Below are 18,740 nucleotides of genomic sequence, written 5' to 3'. Positions count from 1 at the left end.
TAAATTGCCCTTAGCTCCAGTATATTTATGTGGAGAGAAGTCTCCAGACTTGACCACACTCCTTGGAAATTTCTTCCCTGTGTGACTGCTCCCCAGCCTCTCAGGCTGGCATCCGTGGTCACCAGGACCCAGTCCTGAATGCCGAATCTGCTGCCCTCTAGTAGATGAGCACTCTGCAGCCACCACAGAAGAGACACCCTTGTCCTTGGAGACAGGATTATCCGCTGATGCATCTGAAGATGCGATCCGGACCATTCGTCCAGCAGATCCCACTGAAAAATTCTTTCGTGAAATCTGCCGAATGGAATCGCTTCGTAAGAAGCCACCATTTTTCCCAGGACTCTTGTGCATTGATGCACTGACACTTGGCCTGGTTCTAGGAGGTTCCTAACTAGCTCGGATAAATCCCAGGCTTTCTCCTCCGGGAGAAACACCTTTTTCTGGACTGTGTCCAGAATCATCCCTAGTAACAGCAGACGTGTCGTCGGAATCAGCTGCGATTTTGGAATATTTAGAATCCACCCGTGCTGTCGTAGAACTACTTGAGATAGTGCTACTCCGACCTCCAACTGTTCTCTGGACCTTGCCCTTATCAGGAGATCGTCCAAGTAAGGGATAATTAAGACGCCTTTTCTTTGAAGAAGAATCATCATTTCGGCCATTACCTTGGTAAAGACCCGGGGTGCCGTGGACAATCCAAACGGCAGCGTCTGAAACTGATAGTGACAGTTCTGTACCACGAACCTGAGGTACCCTTGGTGAGAAGGGCAATTTGGGACATGGAGGTAAGCATCCTTGATGTCCAGGGACACCATATAGTCCCCTTCTTCCTGGTTCGCTATCACTGCTCTGAGTGACTCCATCTTGATTTGAACCTTTGTATGTAAGTGTTCAAAGATTTCAGATTTAGAATAAATCTCACCGAGCCGTCTGGCTTCAGTACCACAAATAGTGTGGAATAATACCCCTTTCCTTGTTGTAGGAGGGGTACTTTGATTATCACCTGCTGGGAATACAGCTTGTGAATTGTTTCCAATACTGCCTCCCTGTCGGAGGGAGACGTTGGTAAAGCAGATTTCAGGAACCTGCGAGGGGGAGACGTCTCGAATCTCCAATCTGTACCCCTGGGATACTACTTGTAGGATCCAGGGGTCCACTTGCGAGTGAGCCCACTGCGCGCTGAAACTCTTGAGACGACCCCCCCCCCACCGCACCCGAGTCCGCTTGTACGGCCCCAGCGTCATGCTGAGGACTTGGCAGAAGCGGTGGAGGGCTTCTGTTTCTGGGAAGGGGCTGCCTGCTGCAGTCTTCTTCCGTTCCTCTACCCCTGGGCAGATATGACTGGCCTTTTGCCCGCTTGCCCTTATGGGGACGAAAGGACTGAGGCTGACGGTGTCTTTTTCTGCTGAGATGTGACTTGGGGTAAAAAGGTGGATTTTCCAGCTGTTGCCGTGGCCACCAGGTCCGATGGACCGACCCCAAATAACTCCTCCCCTTTATACGGTAATACTGCCGTTTGGAATCTGCATCACCTGACCACTGTCGTGTCCATAAACATCTTCTGGCAGACATGGACATCGCACTTACTCTTGATGCCAGAGTGCAAATATCCCTCTGTGTATCTCGCATATATAGAAATGCATCCTTTAAATGCTCTATAGTCAATAAAATACTGTCCCTGTCAAGGGTATCAATATTTTCAGTCAGGGAATCCGACCAAGCCACCCCAGCGCTGCACATCCAGGTTGAGGCGATCGCTGGTCGCAGTATAACACCAGTATGTGTGTATATACTTTTTAGGATATTTTCCAGCCTCCTATTAGCTGGCTCCTTGAGGGCGGCCGTATCTGAAGATGGTAACGCCACTTGTTTTGATAAGCGTGTGAGCGCTCACACACTTCATTTAATTTATCTGATTCAGGAAAAACTACAGGTAGTTTTTTCACACCCCACATAATACCCTTTTTTGTGGTACTTGTAGTATCAGAAATATGTAACACCTCCTTCATTGCCCTTAACATGTAACGTGTGGCCCTAATGGAAAATACGTTTGTTTCTTCACCGTCGACACTGGAGTCAGTGTCCGTGTCTGTGTCGACCGACTGAGGTAATGGGCGTTTTAAAGCCCCTGACGGTGTTTGAGACGCCTGGACAGGTACTAATTGGTTTGCCGGCCGTCTCATGTCGTCAACCGACCTTGCAGCTTGTTGACATTATCACGTAATTCCCTAAATAAGCCATCCATTCCGGTGTCGACTCCCTAGAGAGTGACATCACCATTACAGGCAATTGCTCCGCCTCCTCACCAACATCGTCCTCATACATGTCGACACACACGTACCGACACACAGCACACACACAGGGGAATGCTCTGATAGAGGACAGGACACCACTAGCCCTTTGGGGAGACAGAGGGAGAGTTTGCCAGCACACACCAAAACGCTATAATTTTACAGGGACAACCTTATATAAGTGTTTTCCCTTATAGCATCTTAATATGTAATAATATCGCCACAAAAATGCCCCCCCTCTCTGTTTTAACCCTGTTTCTGTAGTGCAGTGCAGGGGAGAGCCTGGGAGCCTTCCCACCAGCAGTTCTGTGAGGGAAAATGGCGCTGTGTGCTGAGGAGAATAGGCCCCGCCCCCTTTTCGGCGGGCTTCTTCTCCCGTTTTTCTGACAACCTGGCAGGGGTTAAATACATCCATATAGCCCCAGGGGCTATATGTGATGTATTTTTAGCCAGCATAGGTACTTTCATTGCTGCTCAGGGCGCCCCCCCCTGCACCTTCAGTGACCGTTGGTGTGAAGTGTGCTGAGAGCAATGGCGCACAGCTGCAGTGCTGTGCGCTACCTTAAGAAGACTGGGAAGTCTTCAGCCGCCGATTTCTGGACCTCTTCTCTCTTCAGCATCTGCAAGGGGGTCGGCGGCGCGGCTCCGGTGACCCACCCAGGCTGTACCTGTGATCGTCCCTCTGGAGCTAGTGTCCAGTAGCCTAAGAAGCCAATCCATCCTGCACGCAGGTGAGTTCACTTCTTCTCCCCTAAGTCCCTCGATGCAGTGAGCCTGTTGCCAGCAGGACTCACTGAAAATAAAAAACCTAACAAAACTTTTACTCTAAGCAGCTCTTTAGGAGAGCCACCTAGATTGCACCCTTCTCGGCCGGGTACAAAGATCTAACTGAGGCTTGGAGGAGGGTCATAGGGGGAGGAGCCAGTGCACACCACCTGATCCTAAAGCTTTTACTTTTGTGCCCTGTCTCCTGCGGAGCCGCTATTCCCCATGGTCCTGACGGAGTCCCCAGCATCCACTTAGGACGTCAGAGAAATTACTACAGAATTAGTAACACATATGGTGCAGCTGATGTATGCAGTAATTAGCGTATTATCCTGGTTCGTGAATATAATATACCGAGATATAACGGCGACAATTAGCGACATATAGTGTCTAATTCTCTTTCTAGTGGAGTTAATGTGTAGATATACACCGAGTGATATTCACAGTCTTTATATTTGTGGCCAATTTCTAGGAGATAAATTTGGTGAATGAATAGGTGTATATAGGATAAAACTGACCCTCTCGAATTACCAACCGGGAGAGGAACGATAAATATTATTGGTGCAACAACCACCATAAAGATAACCACCTACTCATAATGGACCAAATATTGGTAACATCTGAATAGATACAATAACTTTGTCAGTATCATACGTACAGAATACACGCGGACACTCTTTTTTAAATTTCTTTATTCACAATTTTCTATCTTCAAGGTCACACATATATGTTAGTCTGTCTGATTTTAACTCTTATGTTTCACTGTAGTTAGATATGTATTAAATTATGAATTATTACCCTAATAAAGGTTATGTTTTAAAATAAAGCATTCTTTTCCAGTGCGTCAACTATACAGTTTCTTCTTTTTTCTCCCGTCAACCTTATTCTTTTCTAGGAGCTCAGGAGAGCCCCTAGTGTGCATCCAGCTCAGCCGGGCACAAGATTCTAACTGAGGTCTGGAGGAGGGTCATAGAGGGAGGAGCCAGTGCACACCAGGTAGGCCAAAAGCTTTCTTTTAGTTGTGCCCAGTCTCCTGCGGAGCCGCTATTCCCCATGGTCCTTACGGAGTCCCAGCATCCACTTAGGACGTCAGAGAAATATGGTTCGTAGAGTAATAACTGACCTGCACAGTCCTGACCTCAAAACCATAGAACACCTATGGAATGAATTTGAACACCAACTGCAATCATCAATGCCAAGCCCTGATTAATGCTCTTGTGACTGAACGGATGTGAATCCCTGCAGCTTAGTTCCAAAATCAAGTGGAAAGCCTTGTCAAAATACTGGATGTTATATATATATATATATATATATATATATATATAGCAACGATGAACCATAGTTTTTGAAGGAGGAGATGTTAAACAAGCCCCTATGGGTGTGATGTTCAAGTGTCCATATACTTTCAGCCAAGTAATGTGGGAATATATTGACAGGATTGCTGTGAGAATTGACTAATTAAGTCTGGTTACATATATTACAAAGCAACACATTCTTTAAAAACTTACATACAAACATAAATATCCATTAATTGAAATGTCATAATGTGTGACAGCACACACATGCAATAATAAGAACACCAAAAATAAAAAAATAAAACTGTAATTTGACATTTTGTAGACTATGGGGTATATGCAATTCACGGCGAATCGCGGCAATTTTTCGCCGTTTTTTAATTCGACTAAATTCGCCAGGTGAATTCCGGAAGGTGGCTTCCGGAATTCACCATATTCAATGAAAAACGGATTCGCCAGAGTCGCGGGCGAAAATCGGCCGATTTGGCGGATTTTGCCGCGATTTTAAAAAACGGGAAAAACCCGGAAAAAAAATGGCGTGGGGTCCCCCCTCCAAAGCATAACCAGCCTCTGGCTCATCGAGCTGGTCCTGGTTCTAAAAATCCGGGGAAAAATTGGCCAGGGATCCCCCGTATTTTTAAAACCAGCACCGGGCTCTGCGCCTGGTGCTGGTGCCAAAAATACGGGGGACAAAAAGAGTAGGGGTCCCCCGTATTTTTAACACCAGCATCGGGCTCCACTAGCTGGACAGATAATGCCACAGCCGGGGGTCACTTTTATGCCGTGCCCTGCGGCCGTGGCATTAAATATCCAACTAGTCACCCCTGGCCGGGGTACCCTGGGGGAGTGGGGACCCCTTCAATCAAGGGGTCCCCCCCCCCCAGCCACCCAAGGGCCAGGGGTGAAGCCCGAGGCTGTCCCCCCCATCCAATGGGCTGCGGATGGGGGGGCTGATAGCCTTTTGTGATAATAAAAAGATATTGTTTTTTCCAGTAGTACTACAAGTCCCAGCAAGCCTCCCCCGCAAGCTGGTACTTGGAGAACCACAAGTACCAGCATGCGGGAGAAAAACGGGCCCGCTGGTACCTGTAGTACTACTGGGAAAAAAATACCCAAAAAAAAACAGGACACACACACCGTGACAGTAAAACTTTATTACACACTACCGACACACACATACTTACCTATGTTGACACGCCGACTGCCACGGTCTCCGACGATCCGAGGGTACCTGTGAAAAAATGATACTCACCTTCCAGCGTCCAGAGATAAATCCACGTCCAGAGAGATAAATCCACGTACTTGTAAAAAAAAAAGAAAAACGCAAATACCCGCTCCATACCGGACTAGAAAGGGGTCCAATGCTTTCACATCAGACCCCTTTCTCCCGAATGCCGGGACATCAACGTGACTCCTGTCACTGAAGTCCCTTCAGCCAATCAGGAAGCGCTACTTCCGTGGCGCTCACCTGATTGGCTGTGCGCTGTCTGTACTGTGACAGCACATCGCAAAGCCGCTCCATTACTTTCAATGGTGGGAACTTTGCGGGTAGCGGTGGGGTCACCCGCCGGTCAGCCGCTGACCGGCCGGTGACCTTACCGCTAGCCGCTAAGTTCCCACCATTGAAAGTAATGGAGCGGCTTTGCGATGTGCTGTCACAGTACAGACAGCGCACAGCCAATCAGGTGAGCGCAACGAAGTTGCGCTTCCTGATTGGCTTAGAGACCTTTCTGTGACAGCTGTCACTGACAGGTCTCATTCGTGGAAAGGTGTCCCATGTGTCAGCATGGGACCCCTTTCAGTCCGGCATGGAGCGGGTGTTCGGTTTGTTTTTTTGCCAAGTACGTGGATTTATCTCTGGACCATGGCTGAGGTGAGTATATTGATCTTTTCTTTTCAGGTATCCGTGGATTCTACATGGAGAAGAGGACCGATGTCGGCGTGTGAACATAGGTAAGTATGTGTGTGTCGACGTATGAAATAAAGTTTTACTGTCGACGGTGTGTGTGTCCTGTTTTTATTTGGGTATTTTTTTCCCAGTAGTACTACAGGTACCAGCGGGCCCGTTTTTCTCCCGCATGCTGGTACTTGTGGTTCTCCAAGTACCAGCTTGCGGGGGAGGCTTGCTGGGACTTGTAGTACTACTGGAAAAAATAAGAATTTACTTACCGATAATTCTATTTCTCGGAGTCCGTAGTGGATGCTGGGGTTCCTGAAAGGACCATGGGGAATAGCGGCTCCGCAGGAGACAGGGCACAAAAAAGTAAAGCTTTACTAGGTCAGGTGGTGTGCACTGGCTCCTCCCCCTATGACCCTCCTCCAGACTCCAGTTAGGTACTGTGCCCGGACGAGCATACACAATAAGGGAGGCATTTTGAATCCCGGGTAAGACTCATACCAGCCACACCAATCACACCGTACAACTTGTGATCTAAACCCAGTTAACAGTATGACAACAGAAAGGGCCTCTTAAAGATGGCTCCTTAACAATAACCCGAATTAGTTAACAATAACTATGTACAAGTATTGCAGATAATCCGCACTTGGGATGGGCGCCCAGCATCCACTACGGACTCCGAGAAATAGAATTATCGGTAAGTAAATTCTTATTTTCTCTATCGTCCTAAGTGGATGCTGGGGTTCCTGAAAGGACCATGGGGATTATACCAAAGCTCCCAAACGGGCGGGAGAGTGCGGATGACTCTGCAGCACCGAATGAGAGAACTCCAGGTCCTCCTTTGCCAGGGTATCAAATTTGTAAAATTTTACAAACGTGTTCTCCCCCGACCACGTAGCTGCTCGGCAGAGTTGTAATGCCGAGACCCCTCGGGCAGCCGCCCAAGATGAGCCCACCTTCCTTGTGGAGTGGGCTTTTACAGTTTTAGGCTGTGGCAGGCCTGCCACAGAATGTGCAAGTTGAATTGTGTTACAAATCCAACGAGCAATCGACTGCTTAGAAGCAGGTGCGCCCAACTTGTTGGGTGCATACAATATAAACAGCGAGTCAGATTTTCTGACTCCAGCCGTCCTTGCAATGTATATTTTTAAGGCTCTGACAACGTCCAACAACTTGGAGTCCTCCAAGTCGCTAGTGGCCGCAGGCACCACAATAGGTTGGTTCAGATGAAATGCTGATACCACTTTAGGGAGAAAATGCGGACGAGTCCGCAGTTCTGCCCTATCCGAATGGAAGATTAGATAAGGACTTTTATAAGATAAAGCCGCCAATTCAGATACTCTCCTGGCAGAGGCCAGGGCTAGTAACATAGTCACTTTCAATGTGAGATATTTCAAATCCACCTTTTTCAATGGTTCAAACCAATGGGATTTGAGGAAATCTAAAACTACATTTAGATCCCACGGTGCCACCGGAGGCACCACAGGAGGCTGTATATGCAGTACTCCCTTGACAAAAGTCTGGACCTCAGGGACAGAGGCCAATTCTTTTTGGAAGAATATTGACAGGGCCGAAATTTGAACCTTAATGGATCCCAATTTGAGACCCATAGATAATCCTGATTGCAGGAAATGTAGGAAACGACCCAGTTGGAATTCCTCCGTCGGAACCCTCCGATCCTCGCACCACGCTACATATTTTCGCCAAATGCGGTGATAATGTTTCACGGTGACTTCCTTCCGTGCCTTAATCAAGGTAGGAATGACTTCTTCTGGAATGCCTTTCCCTTTTAGGATCTGGCGTTCAACCGCCATGCCGTCAAACGCAGCCGCGGTAAGTCTTGAAAAAGACAGGGACCCTGCTGTAGCAGGTCCCTTCTCAGAGGTAGAGGCCACGGTTCGTCCGTGAGCATCTCTTGAAGTTCCGGATACCAAGTCCTTCTCGGCCAATCCGGAACCACTAGTATTGTTCTTACTCTTCTTTGCCGTATGATCTTCAATACCTTTGGTATGAGCGGCAGAGGAGGAAACACATACACTGACTGGTACACCCAAGGAGTTACCAGTGCGTCCACAGCTATTGCCTGTGGATCTCTTGACCTGGCGCAATATTTGTCCAGTTTCTTGTTGAGGCGAGACGCCATCATGTCTACAATTGGTCTTTCCCAACGGTCTATTAACATGTTGAAGACTTCTGGATGTAGACCCCACTCTCCCGGATGAAGATCGTGTCTGCTGAGGAAGTCTGCTTCCCAGTTGTCCACGCCCGGGATGAACACTGCTGACAGTGCTATCACGTGATTCTCCGCCCAGCGAAGAATCTTGGCAGCTTCTGCCATTGCACTCCTGCTTCTTGTGCCGCCCTGCCTGTTTACATGGGCGACCGCCGTGATGTTGTCCGACTGAATCAACACCGGCTTTCCTTGCAGGAGAAGTTCCGCCTGGCTTAGAGCATTGTAGATTGCTCTTAGTTCCAGAATGTTTATGTGAAGAGACTTTTCCAGACTCGTCCATACTCCCTGGAAGTTTCTTCCTTGTGTGACTGCTCCCCAGCCTCTCAGGCTGGCGTCCGTGGTCACCAGGATCCAATCCTGAATGCCGAATCTGCGGCCTTCTAATAGGTGAGCCTTCTGCAACCACCACAGAAGTGACACCCTTGTCTTTGGTGACAGGGTTATTCGCAGGTGCATCTGCAGATGCGACCCTGACCATTTGTCCAACAGATCCCTTTGGAATATTCTTGCATGGAATCTGCCGAATGGAATTTCTTCGTAAGAAGCCACCATTTTTCCCAGGACTCTTGTGCATTGATGTACTGACACTTTTCCTGGTTTTAGGAGGTTCCTGACCAGATCGGATAACTCCTTGGCTTTTTCCTCTGGAAGGAAAACCTTTTTCTGAACCGTGTCCAGAATCATTCCTAGGAACAGCAGACGAGTTGTCGGGATTAAATGGGATTTTGGAATATTCAGAATCCACCCGTGTTGTCTTAGCACCTCTTGAGATAGTGCTAAAGCTGTCTCCAGCTGTTCTCTGGACCTTGCCCTTATTAGGAGATCGTCCAAGTATGGGATAACTAATACGCCTTTTCTTCGAAGAAGAATCATCATCTCGGCCATTACCTTGGTAAAGACCCGAGGCGCCGTGGACAATCCGAACGGCAGCGTCTGAAACTGATAGTGACAGTTTTGAACAATGAACCTGAGGTACCCCTGGTGTGCGGGGTAAATCGGAACGTGTAGATACGCATCCTTGATGTCCAAGGATACCATAAAGTCCCCTTCTTCCAGGTTCGCTATCACTGCTCTGAGTGACTCCATCTTGAACTTGAACTTTTTTATGTAGAGGTTCAAGGACTTCAGATTTAGAATAGGCCTTACCGAGCCATCCGGCTTCGGTACCACAAATAGAGTGGAATAATACCCCTTTCCTTGTTGTAATAGGGGTACTTTGACTATCACCTGCTGAGCGTACAGCTTGTGAATGGCTTCCAACACCCTCTCCCTTTCGGAAGAGACGGTTGGTAAGGCAGACTTCAGGAAACGATGAGGAGGATCCGTCTCTAATTCCAACCTGTACCCCTGAGATATTATCTGCAGGATCCAGGGGTCTACCTGCGAGTGAGCCCACTGCGCGCTGTAATTTTTGAGACGGCCCCCCACTGTCCCCGAGTCCGCTTGAGAGGCCCCAGCGTCATGCTGAGGTTTTTGCAGGAGCCGGGGAGGGCTTCTGTTCCTGGGAAGGAGCTGCCTGTTGGTGTCTCTTCCCTCTTCCTCTGCCTCGTGGCAGGTACGACAAGCCCTTTGCTCTCTTATTTTTGTAGGAGCGAAAAGGCTGCGGTTGAAAGGTCGGTGCCTTTCTCTGTTGGGGAGTGACTTGAGGTAAAAAAGTGGATTTCCCGGCAGTAGCCGTGGCCACCAAGTCTGATAGACCAACTCCAAATAACTCCTCCCCTTTATACGGCAAAACCTCCATGTGACGTTTTGAATCCGCATCGCCTGTCCACTGTCGTGTCCATAAGGCTCTTCTGGCTGAAATGGACATAGCACTCATCCGAGATGCCAGTGTGCAAATATCCCTCTGTGCATCACGCATATAGATAAATGCATCCTTTATTTGTTCTAACGACAGTAAAACATTGTCCCTATCTAGGGTATCAATATTTTCAATCAGGGATTCTGACCAAACTACTCCAGCACTGCACATCCAGGCAGTTGCTATAGCTGGTCGTAGTATAACACCTGCATGTGTGTATATATTCTTTTGAATAACTTCCATCTTTCTATCTGATGGATCCTTAAGTGCGGCCGTCTCAGGAGAGGGTAACGCCACTTGTTTGGATAAGCGTGTGAGCGCCTTGTCCACCTTAGGGGGTGTTTCCCAGCGCGCCCTAACCTCTGGCGGGAAAGGGTATAATGCCAATAACTTTTTTGAAATTATCAACTTTTTATCAGGAGCAACCCACGCTTCATCACACACGTCATTTAATTCTTCTGATTCAGGAAAAACTGTTTGTAGTTTTTTCACACCATACATAATACCCTGTTTTACGGTATCTGTAGTATCAGCTAAATGTAACGTCTCCTTCATTGCCAAAATCATATAACGTGTGGCCCTACTGGAAAATACGTTTGAATTTCTACCGTCGTCACTGGAATCAGTGCCCGTGTCTGGGTCTGTGTCGACCGACTGAGGCAAAGGGCGTTTTACAGCCCCTGACGGTGTTTGAGGCGCCTGTACAGGCATTAATTGATTGTCCGGCCGCCTCATGTCCTCAACTGACTGTTTAAGGGAAGATAAACCATCACGTAATTCCACAAATAAAGGCATCCATTCTGGTGTCGACCCCCTGGGGGGGTGACATCTGCATATTTGGCAATTGCTCCGCCTCCACACCAATATCGTCCTCATACATGTCGACACCACGTACCGACACACACCGCAAACTCACAGGGAATGCTCTAATGAAGACAGGACCCACTAGCCCTTTTGGGGAGACAGAGGGAGAGTCTGCCAGCACACACCACAAAGCGCTATATATACAAGGGATATCCTTATATTAAGTGCTCCCTTATAGCTGCTTTAATATATATATATATAGCCATTAATGTGCCCCCCCTCTCTGTTTTACCCTGTTTCTGTAGTGCAGTGCAGGGGAGAGACCTGGGAGCCGTTCTGACCAGCGGAGCTGTGACAGAAAATGGCGCCGTGTGCTGAGGAGATAGGCCCCGCCCCTTTTTCGGCGGGTTCTTCTCCCGCTATTTTTCCAGTCAGGCAGGGGTTAAATATCTCCATATAGCCCCTATGGGCTATATGTGAGGTATTTTTAGCCTTGTATAAGGTTTATATTTGCCTCTCAGAGCGCCCCCCCCCAGCGCTCTGCACCCTCAGTGACTGCCCAGTGAAGTGTGCTGAGAGGAAAATGGCGCACAGCTGCAGTGCTGTGCGCTACCTTATGAAGACTGAGGAGTCTTCAGCCGCCGGTTTCCGGACCTCTTCACGCTTCAGCATCTGCAAGGGGGTCGGCGGCGCGGCTCCGGGACCGGACTCCACGGCTGGGCCTGTGTTCGATCCCTCTGGAGCTAATGGTGTCCAGTAGCCAAGCAGCAAATCCACTCTGCATGCAGGTGAGTTTACTACTTTCCCCCTAAGTCCCACGTTGCAGTGATCCTGTTGCCAGCAGGACTCACTGTAAAGAAAAAAAAAACCTAAACTAAACTTTCTCTAAGCAGCTCTTTAGGAGAGCCACCTAGATTGCACCCTTCTCGTTCGGGCACAAAATCTAACTGGAGTCTGGAGGAGGGTCATAGGGGGAGGAGCCAGTGCACACCACCTGACCTAGTAAAGCTTTACTTTTTTGTGCCCTGTCTCCTGCGGAGCCGCTATTCCCCATGGTCCTTTCAGGAACCCCAGCATCCACTTAGGACGATAGAGAAAACAATATCTTTTTATTATCACAAAAGGCTATCAGCCCCCCCATCCGCAGCCCATTGGATGGGGGGGGACAGCCTCGGGCTTCACCCCTGGCCCTTGGGTGGCTGGGGGGGGACCCCTTGATTGAAGGGGTCCCCACTCCCCCAGGGTACCCCGGCCAGGGGTGACTAGATGGATATTTAATGCCACGGCCGCAGGGCACGGCATAAAAGTGACCCCCGGCTGTGGCATTATCTGTCCAGCTAGTGGAGCCCGATGCTGGTGTTAAAAATACGGGGGACCCCTACTCTTTTTGTCCCCCGTATTTTTGGCACCAGCACCAGGCGCAGAGCCCGGTGCTGGTTTTAAAAATACGGGGGATCCCCTGTCAATTTTTCCCCCGCATTTTTAGAACCAGGACCAGCTCGAAGAGCCCGAGGCTGGTTATGCTTTGGAGGGGGGACCCCACGCCATTTTTTTTTATGATTTCACCGTTCCAGCATAGAAAAAAAATAATAATAATAATAATATTTTAAAAAATATATAAATAATATTTGTGCCTCCAAAAAAAAAAAAAAAGTACCTAATCCCTTCTAATATAAATAGATCTGCTATTCCCCCAAAAAAAAACATGTTTAAATTTTTTTTATTTGTTTTCACCCTCCAAAGTGTGGCGGATTGAAAATGACGAATTTGCTGTCTAAAAGCACTGCTGTCGAATTTCCAAACTTGAATTGAATATGCTTTGGTCGAATTGCAGCACTTGTATCATTGCAGAAAAGTCGAATTTGCAAAAATTCGAATTTCAAAAAGTCGAATTTTGAAAGTCCGTTTTTTGGTCGGAAAGCACTGAATTGCATAGGCGATTTTTTTTTTTGGTCGAAAATGACCCGAAATTCGACAATTTCGGGAATTCGACCGCAATTGCATATACCCCTATATGTCCAAGAATGAGGGGGGGGGGGGGAGAAAAAAGGAAACTTACCAGTTTAATTGCCACATATTCATTTGTGTACAGATTTTTACCTTGAAGAGAAGGGAAAAAAAAATATTAAAATGTTGCCAGGACAGGGTTTACAGCAGAACAATATGCCACAATATAATGTCCACAAAAAACATTAATGAGGTCACAACTAATGTGTTTCACCGAGGACATTTGCCAAGTGACATTGACAAAGTGCTTGTCTTACCCATTAGTTTAGTTAAGTTAAATTGAGGGGAATTCAATTGTTTTTTCACAGCTGCAGCTCCTGTCTAAAGTGACGGGAGCTATTCAATTGCTGGCCACAATTGAATGTCATGCCCATCGGACTCGCTGTGGAAAGCAGCTACATCCGTGTAGACTACTGGCACGCTGCTGTTTGGGTGCCCAACACCTGACTTCAGATGGATTTCTGCTTGCAATGCAAAAGTAATGGCGTCCCAGTGCATAAACACTGGGCGCCATCTAGTGGCTGCCGGCCAGAGATGCATTTGAATCTTGCCCTTTAAAATCTTTTCTTATAGGCCCTACACACTGGCCGATTTGTTTGAAAGATATGAACGATCTCGTTCATAAATGAACGAGAACTCGTTCATATCTTTCAGTGTGGAGGCTCCAGTGATGAACGATGCTCGGCCCCGCACTCGTTCATCGCTGGTCCCCCGTCGGCTGTGCATGCAGGCCAATATGGACTATCTCGTCCATATTTGCCTGCACTTCAATGGAGCCGCGTGACGGGGGGAGTGAAGAAACTTCACTCCCCCCGTCACGGCCCCCCCCCGCCGCCAGGTCGCTCGTCGGCCGTATACGCCGTCGGGCAGCTTGGCGGCGGATCGGCCAGTGTGTAGGGCCTTTTAGACTTGCACAGCAATTAAAACAGGTAATTTAATACTTAGGGGCCAATTCAATTGTTTTACCCTGCATCTACCAGGGGGTGCAAAACACAGCAATTCAAATGTTGCTCCGTTTAGACGCCCGGTAACCACAGAAATTACATTTCTTCTTGCAGCCCCCTGAGGTGCAAATAGAAAAGTGCACTAAGTCAACACTTTGGGTATCTGAACGGGAGTCCGTAAACCCATAGCAGACTTTAGGCGGGTTTAGCCGGTTTACGCAACTAAAGCCTCTGTTTGGACGCGACATGCATGATATGCATGTGCATCCACACTACTGAATTGTGACAATTGTTTAGGCGTCTAAATAGTCCCATTTAGAAGGGGAAATCAGACACCCAAAACAATTGAATCGGCCCCTTAAAGCTGTCCGAGTAAAGTGAAATGTTATCAATTACATTCACGATGGAAAAGGAGAGGATTTGTTTTCCCTTTACATTTCCTTAAAGTTACTTTGATATCCATTACCACAAATACCTTAAAGAATAAACCATCTAAAAAGTAATACAAGGCATAAACAAACACGTTAATGTTAATCTAGAATAAGCATGCTGGTAAAAGATTTCAGTTCAATTTAAATTTCAGTACAATTCCTTAAACTCATAGGGAGCAATTCAATTATACTGTATGTAACACCTATGCAAACTACATAGTAGCTTTTCAATTGTTTGTGCAACCAGCCCCGCACCTGCAGCGACGGCCACATTCGCTCACGAGAATGTAAAGTATCAGCCGTGTTAACCAGCTTCTCCCGTGCTAAGTGCAGTTAAACACCAAAGCCCTACTTTATGCAGATTTCTGTTTGCAAAACAGGAGAGTTCCAGCAGATATCGGCAATAAGTGCAGCCTCATGGATGGTCCTTCAAAACAAATCAATGGCTTTAGACGGAAGCTAAACTCCCACAAACAACTGAATTGCCTCATAGGGGTGTATTCAATACCTGTCGGAAACTGCCGTCTTGTCGGAAAGACAGCAGTTTCCGACAGGTTTAGGTCGGAAGAGGTTCCGGCCTAATCAATGGTGGCTGTTTTTTATTCCCCCGAGAATTCGGGAGTTCCCGACTTGTCGGAATCCACATTTGCTGTCAGAAGCACGGCCAAACCTGACAGGTTTTGGCCCCGTTTCAGACAATGGGCCTAATTCAAACCTGATCGCTAGCAAGCAATTTTTGCACTACTGCGATCAGATAGTCGCCCCCTACAGGAGGAGTGTATTTTAGCTGTGCAAGTGTGCGAATGCATTTGTAGCAGAGCTGTACAAACAGATTTTGTGCAGTCTTTGCGCAGCCCAGGACTTACTCAGTCGCTGCGATCACATCAGCCTGTCTACGTCTGGAACGGACGTCTGAAACACTCCCAGCTAATACATGGACACGTCTGCGTTTTTACATGACACTCCCTGAAAACGGTCAGTTGCCACCCACAAAGCCTTCTTCCTGTCAATCTCCTTGCGATTGTCCCTGCGAACAGATGCGTTGCACAAACCCATCGCTGAGCGGCGATCCGCTTTGTACCCGTGCGACGCGCCTGCACATTGCGGTGCATAGGCATGCGCAGTTTGTGCCTGATTGCCCGCTGTGCAAAAATGTACAGCTGCGATCAGGTCTGAATTACCCCCAATGTCAATCCGACTTTAAAAAAAAAAAAAGTCGGATTGCCATGGTCATTGGAATCTGACCTGTCGGATCCTTTCTGTCGGAAAGGATCCAACAGTTATTGAATACACCCCATAACATCAATTTCAACTGAAACAAGCTAATAACTGAACCACAGATTGAGAGAACAACCCACTTATTTATCTGTGGGGTGATACAATTTTGAACAAATACAAAAATTAAGTAACACAGTTGACTACACAGACACTAAATAAATGTTAATAATGGGAGTATTTTTAAATAGAAAAGGTTTTAGAGAACACGCTTCCATACAAAAGAAAAAGTGACCTCTCTTTAAGGTGCACTATTGAGAACAGCCATAATGCACCAAATACTGTAGAATTAAAATTCAGAATACTGGCACAATAAAAGGGTCAAAGTTACAGAAGTCAAGGGGACATAAATCTTCCTGCAAACTTGTAATGAAAGTTCTTATATGTATATAATAAAAAGAAGAAAGCGAGTACAAATCTCAAAATATGAGACACCCAGTGGGATGGACAAAAAAAAAAAAAAAAAGTGGCGTAGATCGTATCGTACACCAAAATTTGATGGAAGACTGATGAAAAGGAATACGTTTGTGGGAAATATACAAATATTAACTTGAAATACATAAATTCATGTTTCAATTTCATAATTACACCTCGTCCCAAATAGCCAGCACACATATTGTTAGGAAAAACAAGACAATTTACCAACACAGAGAGCGGAATTTAAAATCAGGACAGATAGACGCTGGCGCTTGTTTTAGGCTGGTGGTAGATTTACTTCCAGCTGCCATCACCACCGCCTGACCAGCTGTTATACTGGAGAACATGAATCTCTATCATGAATGGGATGTTAATACACAAGGACAATTTTTCAAAGTGTTTGATAGAGAAGAATGCAATGCTCAGCAGTCATTGTCCATCAAGCATACCGGAAACTTGAAATGTATACAGGTCATTTAGTGTGCCAAGCAGATCAATGACGTCTAATTTTATCATGGGCACAAAATAAGAACCCAAGTCTATCAGTCCTAAACTGTGTATAGAAAGTGCCTAAGCATAAGGGTGATGGTTTTTTAAAGGAGACCATTTCCATAACGCTTGGCAGCTCATTTCAAAACAGTCGCACACCCAGTGAAATCAAAGAGATCAGATTGTCCACTACAGACCATTTGCCTAATAAGCACATAATATAGCTGTCTCAACAGCCGAACAGTCAGCCTGCATATATATTTTATATATATCTTACATACATAACAGTCCTACAACAGTTGGAAATATGTATGAAAACGTATTACAGGCATACAATTACACTATGTACAATGCCTGGACTGTGTTCAAGCTGTTCTGTGTATCGGTAGCCACTGTAGCAATCACAACAGCTAGGCATAATTGTAAGTAGTGAATTCTGACAAAGGGCTTCCCAGCTCTTCAGCTCTTACACAGTTACAATTTAAAAAATATTGTATGTCAGATATGCAAACATATAATATACCAAAAAGGTTCAAAAAATAGGACACAAATTACTTTTTTCTCTTTTATTCTTATTTGCCAGTGACCAGCAGAAACATCCTGGAGCAGAGGGTCCAACTGCCAAGTATGCCTAATGTTTAGGGGCCTTGGGTGCGCCAAGAGTGAGTTCAGGATCACATACAGTACTCATGGATTGAGACACTGGGGTGAATTAAATCGTTTTCCCCCAGGACTGCCACTAGATAGCGCCCAATGGAGCAATACAATTTTTTGCTTCGTTCAGCCATGAATAGCTGTGGGGGGTACAAATTTCAGATCTCAGCCTCCTGAAATAAGCGATAAGTTGTCACTTTGGGCACCTAAATTGGAGTTTGGTGGCTCAAAGAAGTACTTTAGACGGGTTAACCTTTGCACGGCTAAACCAGGTACTAATGGGTGCGCACATGTGTCACTCATGCCTGGGGGGATTGGGGGACAATTGAATTGCTTTGATGGGCGCCTATGACATTTGGGTGCCCACAACCAACTGAATTCCCCACATTGAGTAATTTATTTTTTCCCAGGACGGGCTCATTAAATACGGTCTTTGACTAGTGTTCACGCTAGGTTGTTTCAAGCAGGGTACGTGCCCTGACGATTTTAAAATGGCAAAATGCACCCTGCCCTTATGGCAATGCCCTGCTGAAACAGCCTGCCCTCTCTTAGGCCCCCACCCGTGGGCCGTAGAGTCCCCCCGGATGAGAAAAGTTGTGGTGTAGTGCTCACCTCTAGTGGATAGATGACGCATGCATGCGCACGACATCTATTCACAGTGGAGGAGCTTGGGGGCTGCCCAGCATGTTTGTAAGTGCTTAGCATGCACCCAAGAGTAACATGCAGGGAGCGGGTCATAAGACCACCCCCCTCCACATTCAGAGTTTTTTCGGGAACGTTCATGCCACAAGCATACGTTACCCCTTTCCTGGCCAGGCACACTGCCCGCAGTTCAACCCTAGCGTGAACATTATCGAACATACCCATTATAGTCTACAAACATAGCCATAATGTACAGAGTCTATAAACATGCCCATTATATACAGAGTCTAAAAACAGTCCAGACATAGATCATATGAATACCTGGATTGTACATCCTGTAAAATAAAAAAAATAAACACCCCCCCACTGTATACATAAATAATGGAAAGGCAATACAAAAATATAAAAATAAAAAAAAAATAGAAAAAGAGCTCGGTCACATCCATATAATAAATAAAATTGGAGCATAATTATTTAAACAGCAGCTAAATTAAGTCACTAGGCAACAGAAAGCTCCATTGGCGTGTAATTACTTCAATGAGCCCTAGCATTCCGAAATACCAGTATTGTCTTGGGAAATGTTTAAAAAAATCTGGAACAATTCCACAATGCTGTTTACATATGCAAACTGTAACTGGAAGACTCTTCAGGAGGAAAAGTTACTGCAAACACCAAGAAAACATTTCTCATCTTGTTAAGCAAAAAAGGCCAAATGTAGCCATTAACAATTATAATAAATCTGAATGAACATTCATGCCAATCCATAGCTGGCACTTTGGTTTATTTTTCAAGAAT

The 18,740-nt window shown here is 46.4% G+C and overlaps 1 protein-coding gene across 7 annotated transcripts in view; it reads right to left on the bottom strand.

The window, feature by feature from the left end:
• CSNK1G3 (casein kinase 1 gamma 3) overlaps positions 1-18,740 on the bottom strand; it is a 383,972-nt gene that overhangs the window by 201,138 nt on the left and 164,094 nt on the right. For 6 of the 7 annotated variants that reach the window (XM_063964224.1, XM_063964222.1, XM_063964227.1 and 3 more), the window contains one exon: positions 13,146-13,186. The exons of the other annotated variant lie outside the window; for it this stretch is intronic. In XM_063964224.1, the coding sequence (XP_063820294.1) occupies positions 13,146-13,186 (41 nt within the window). The remainder of the gene's footprint in view (positions 1-13,145; positions 13,187-18,740) is intronic. 7 annotated transcript variants of the gene reach the window in all.

This window comes from Pseudophryne corroboree, chromosome 1, assembly GCF_028390025.1.
Source record: "Pseudophryne corroboree isolate aPseCor3 chromosome 1, aPseCor3.hap2, whole genome shotgun sequence".
Taxonomy (NCBI): Eukaryota; Metazoa; Chordata; class Amphibia; order Anura; family Myobatrachidae; genus Pseudophryne; species Pseudophryne corroboree.
This window is presented reverse-complemented; position numbering and strand designations above follow the sequence as displayed.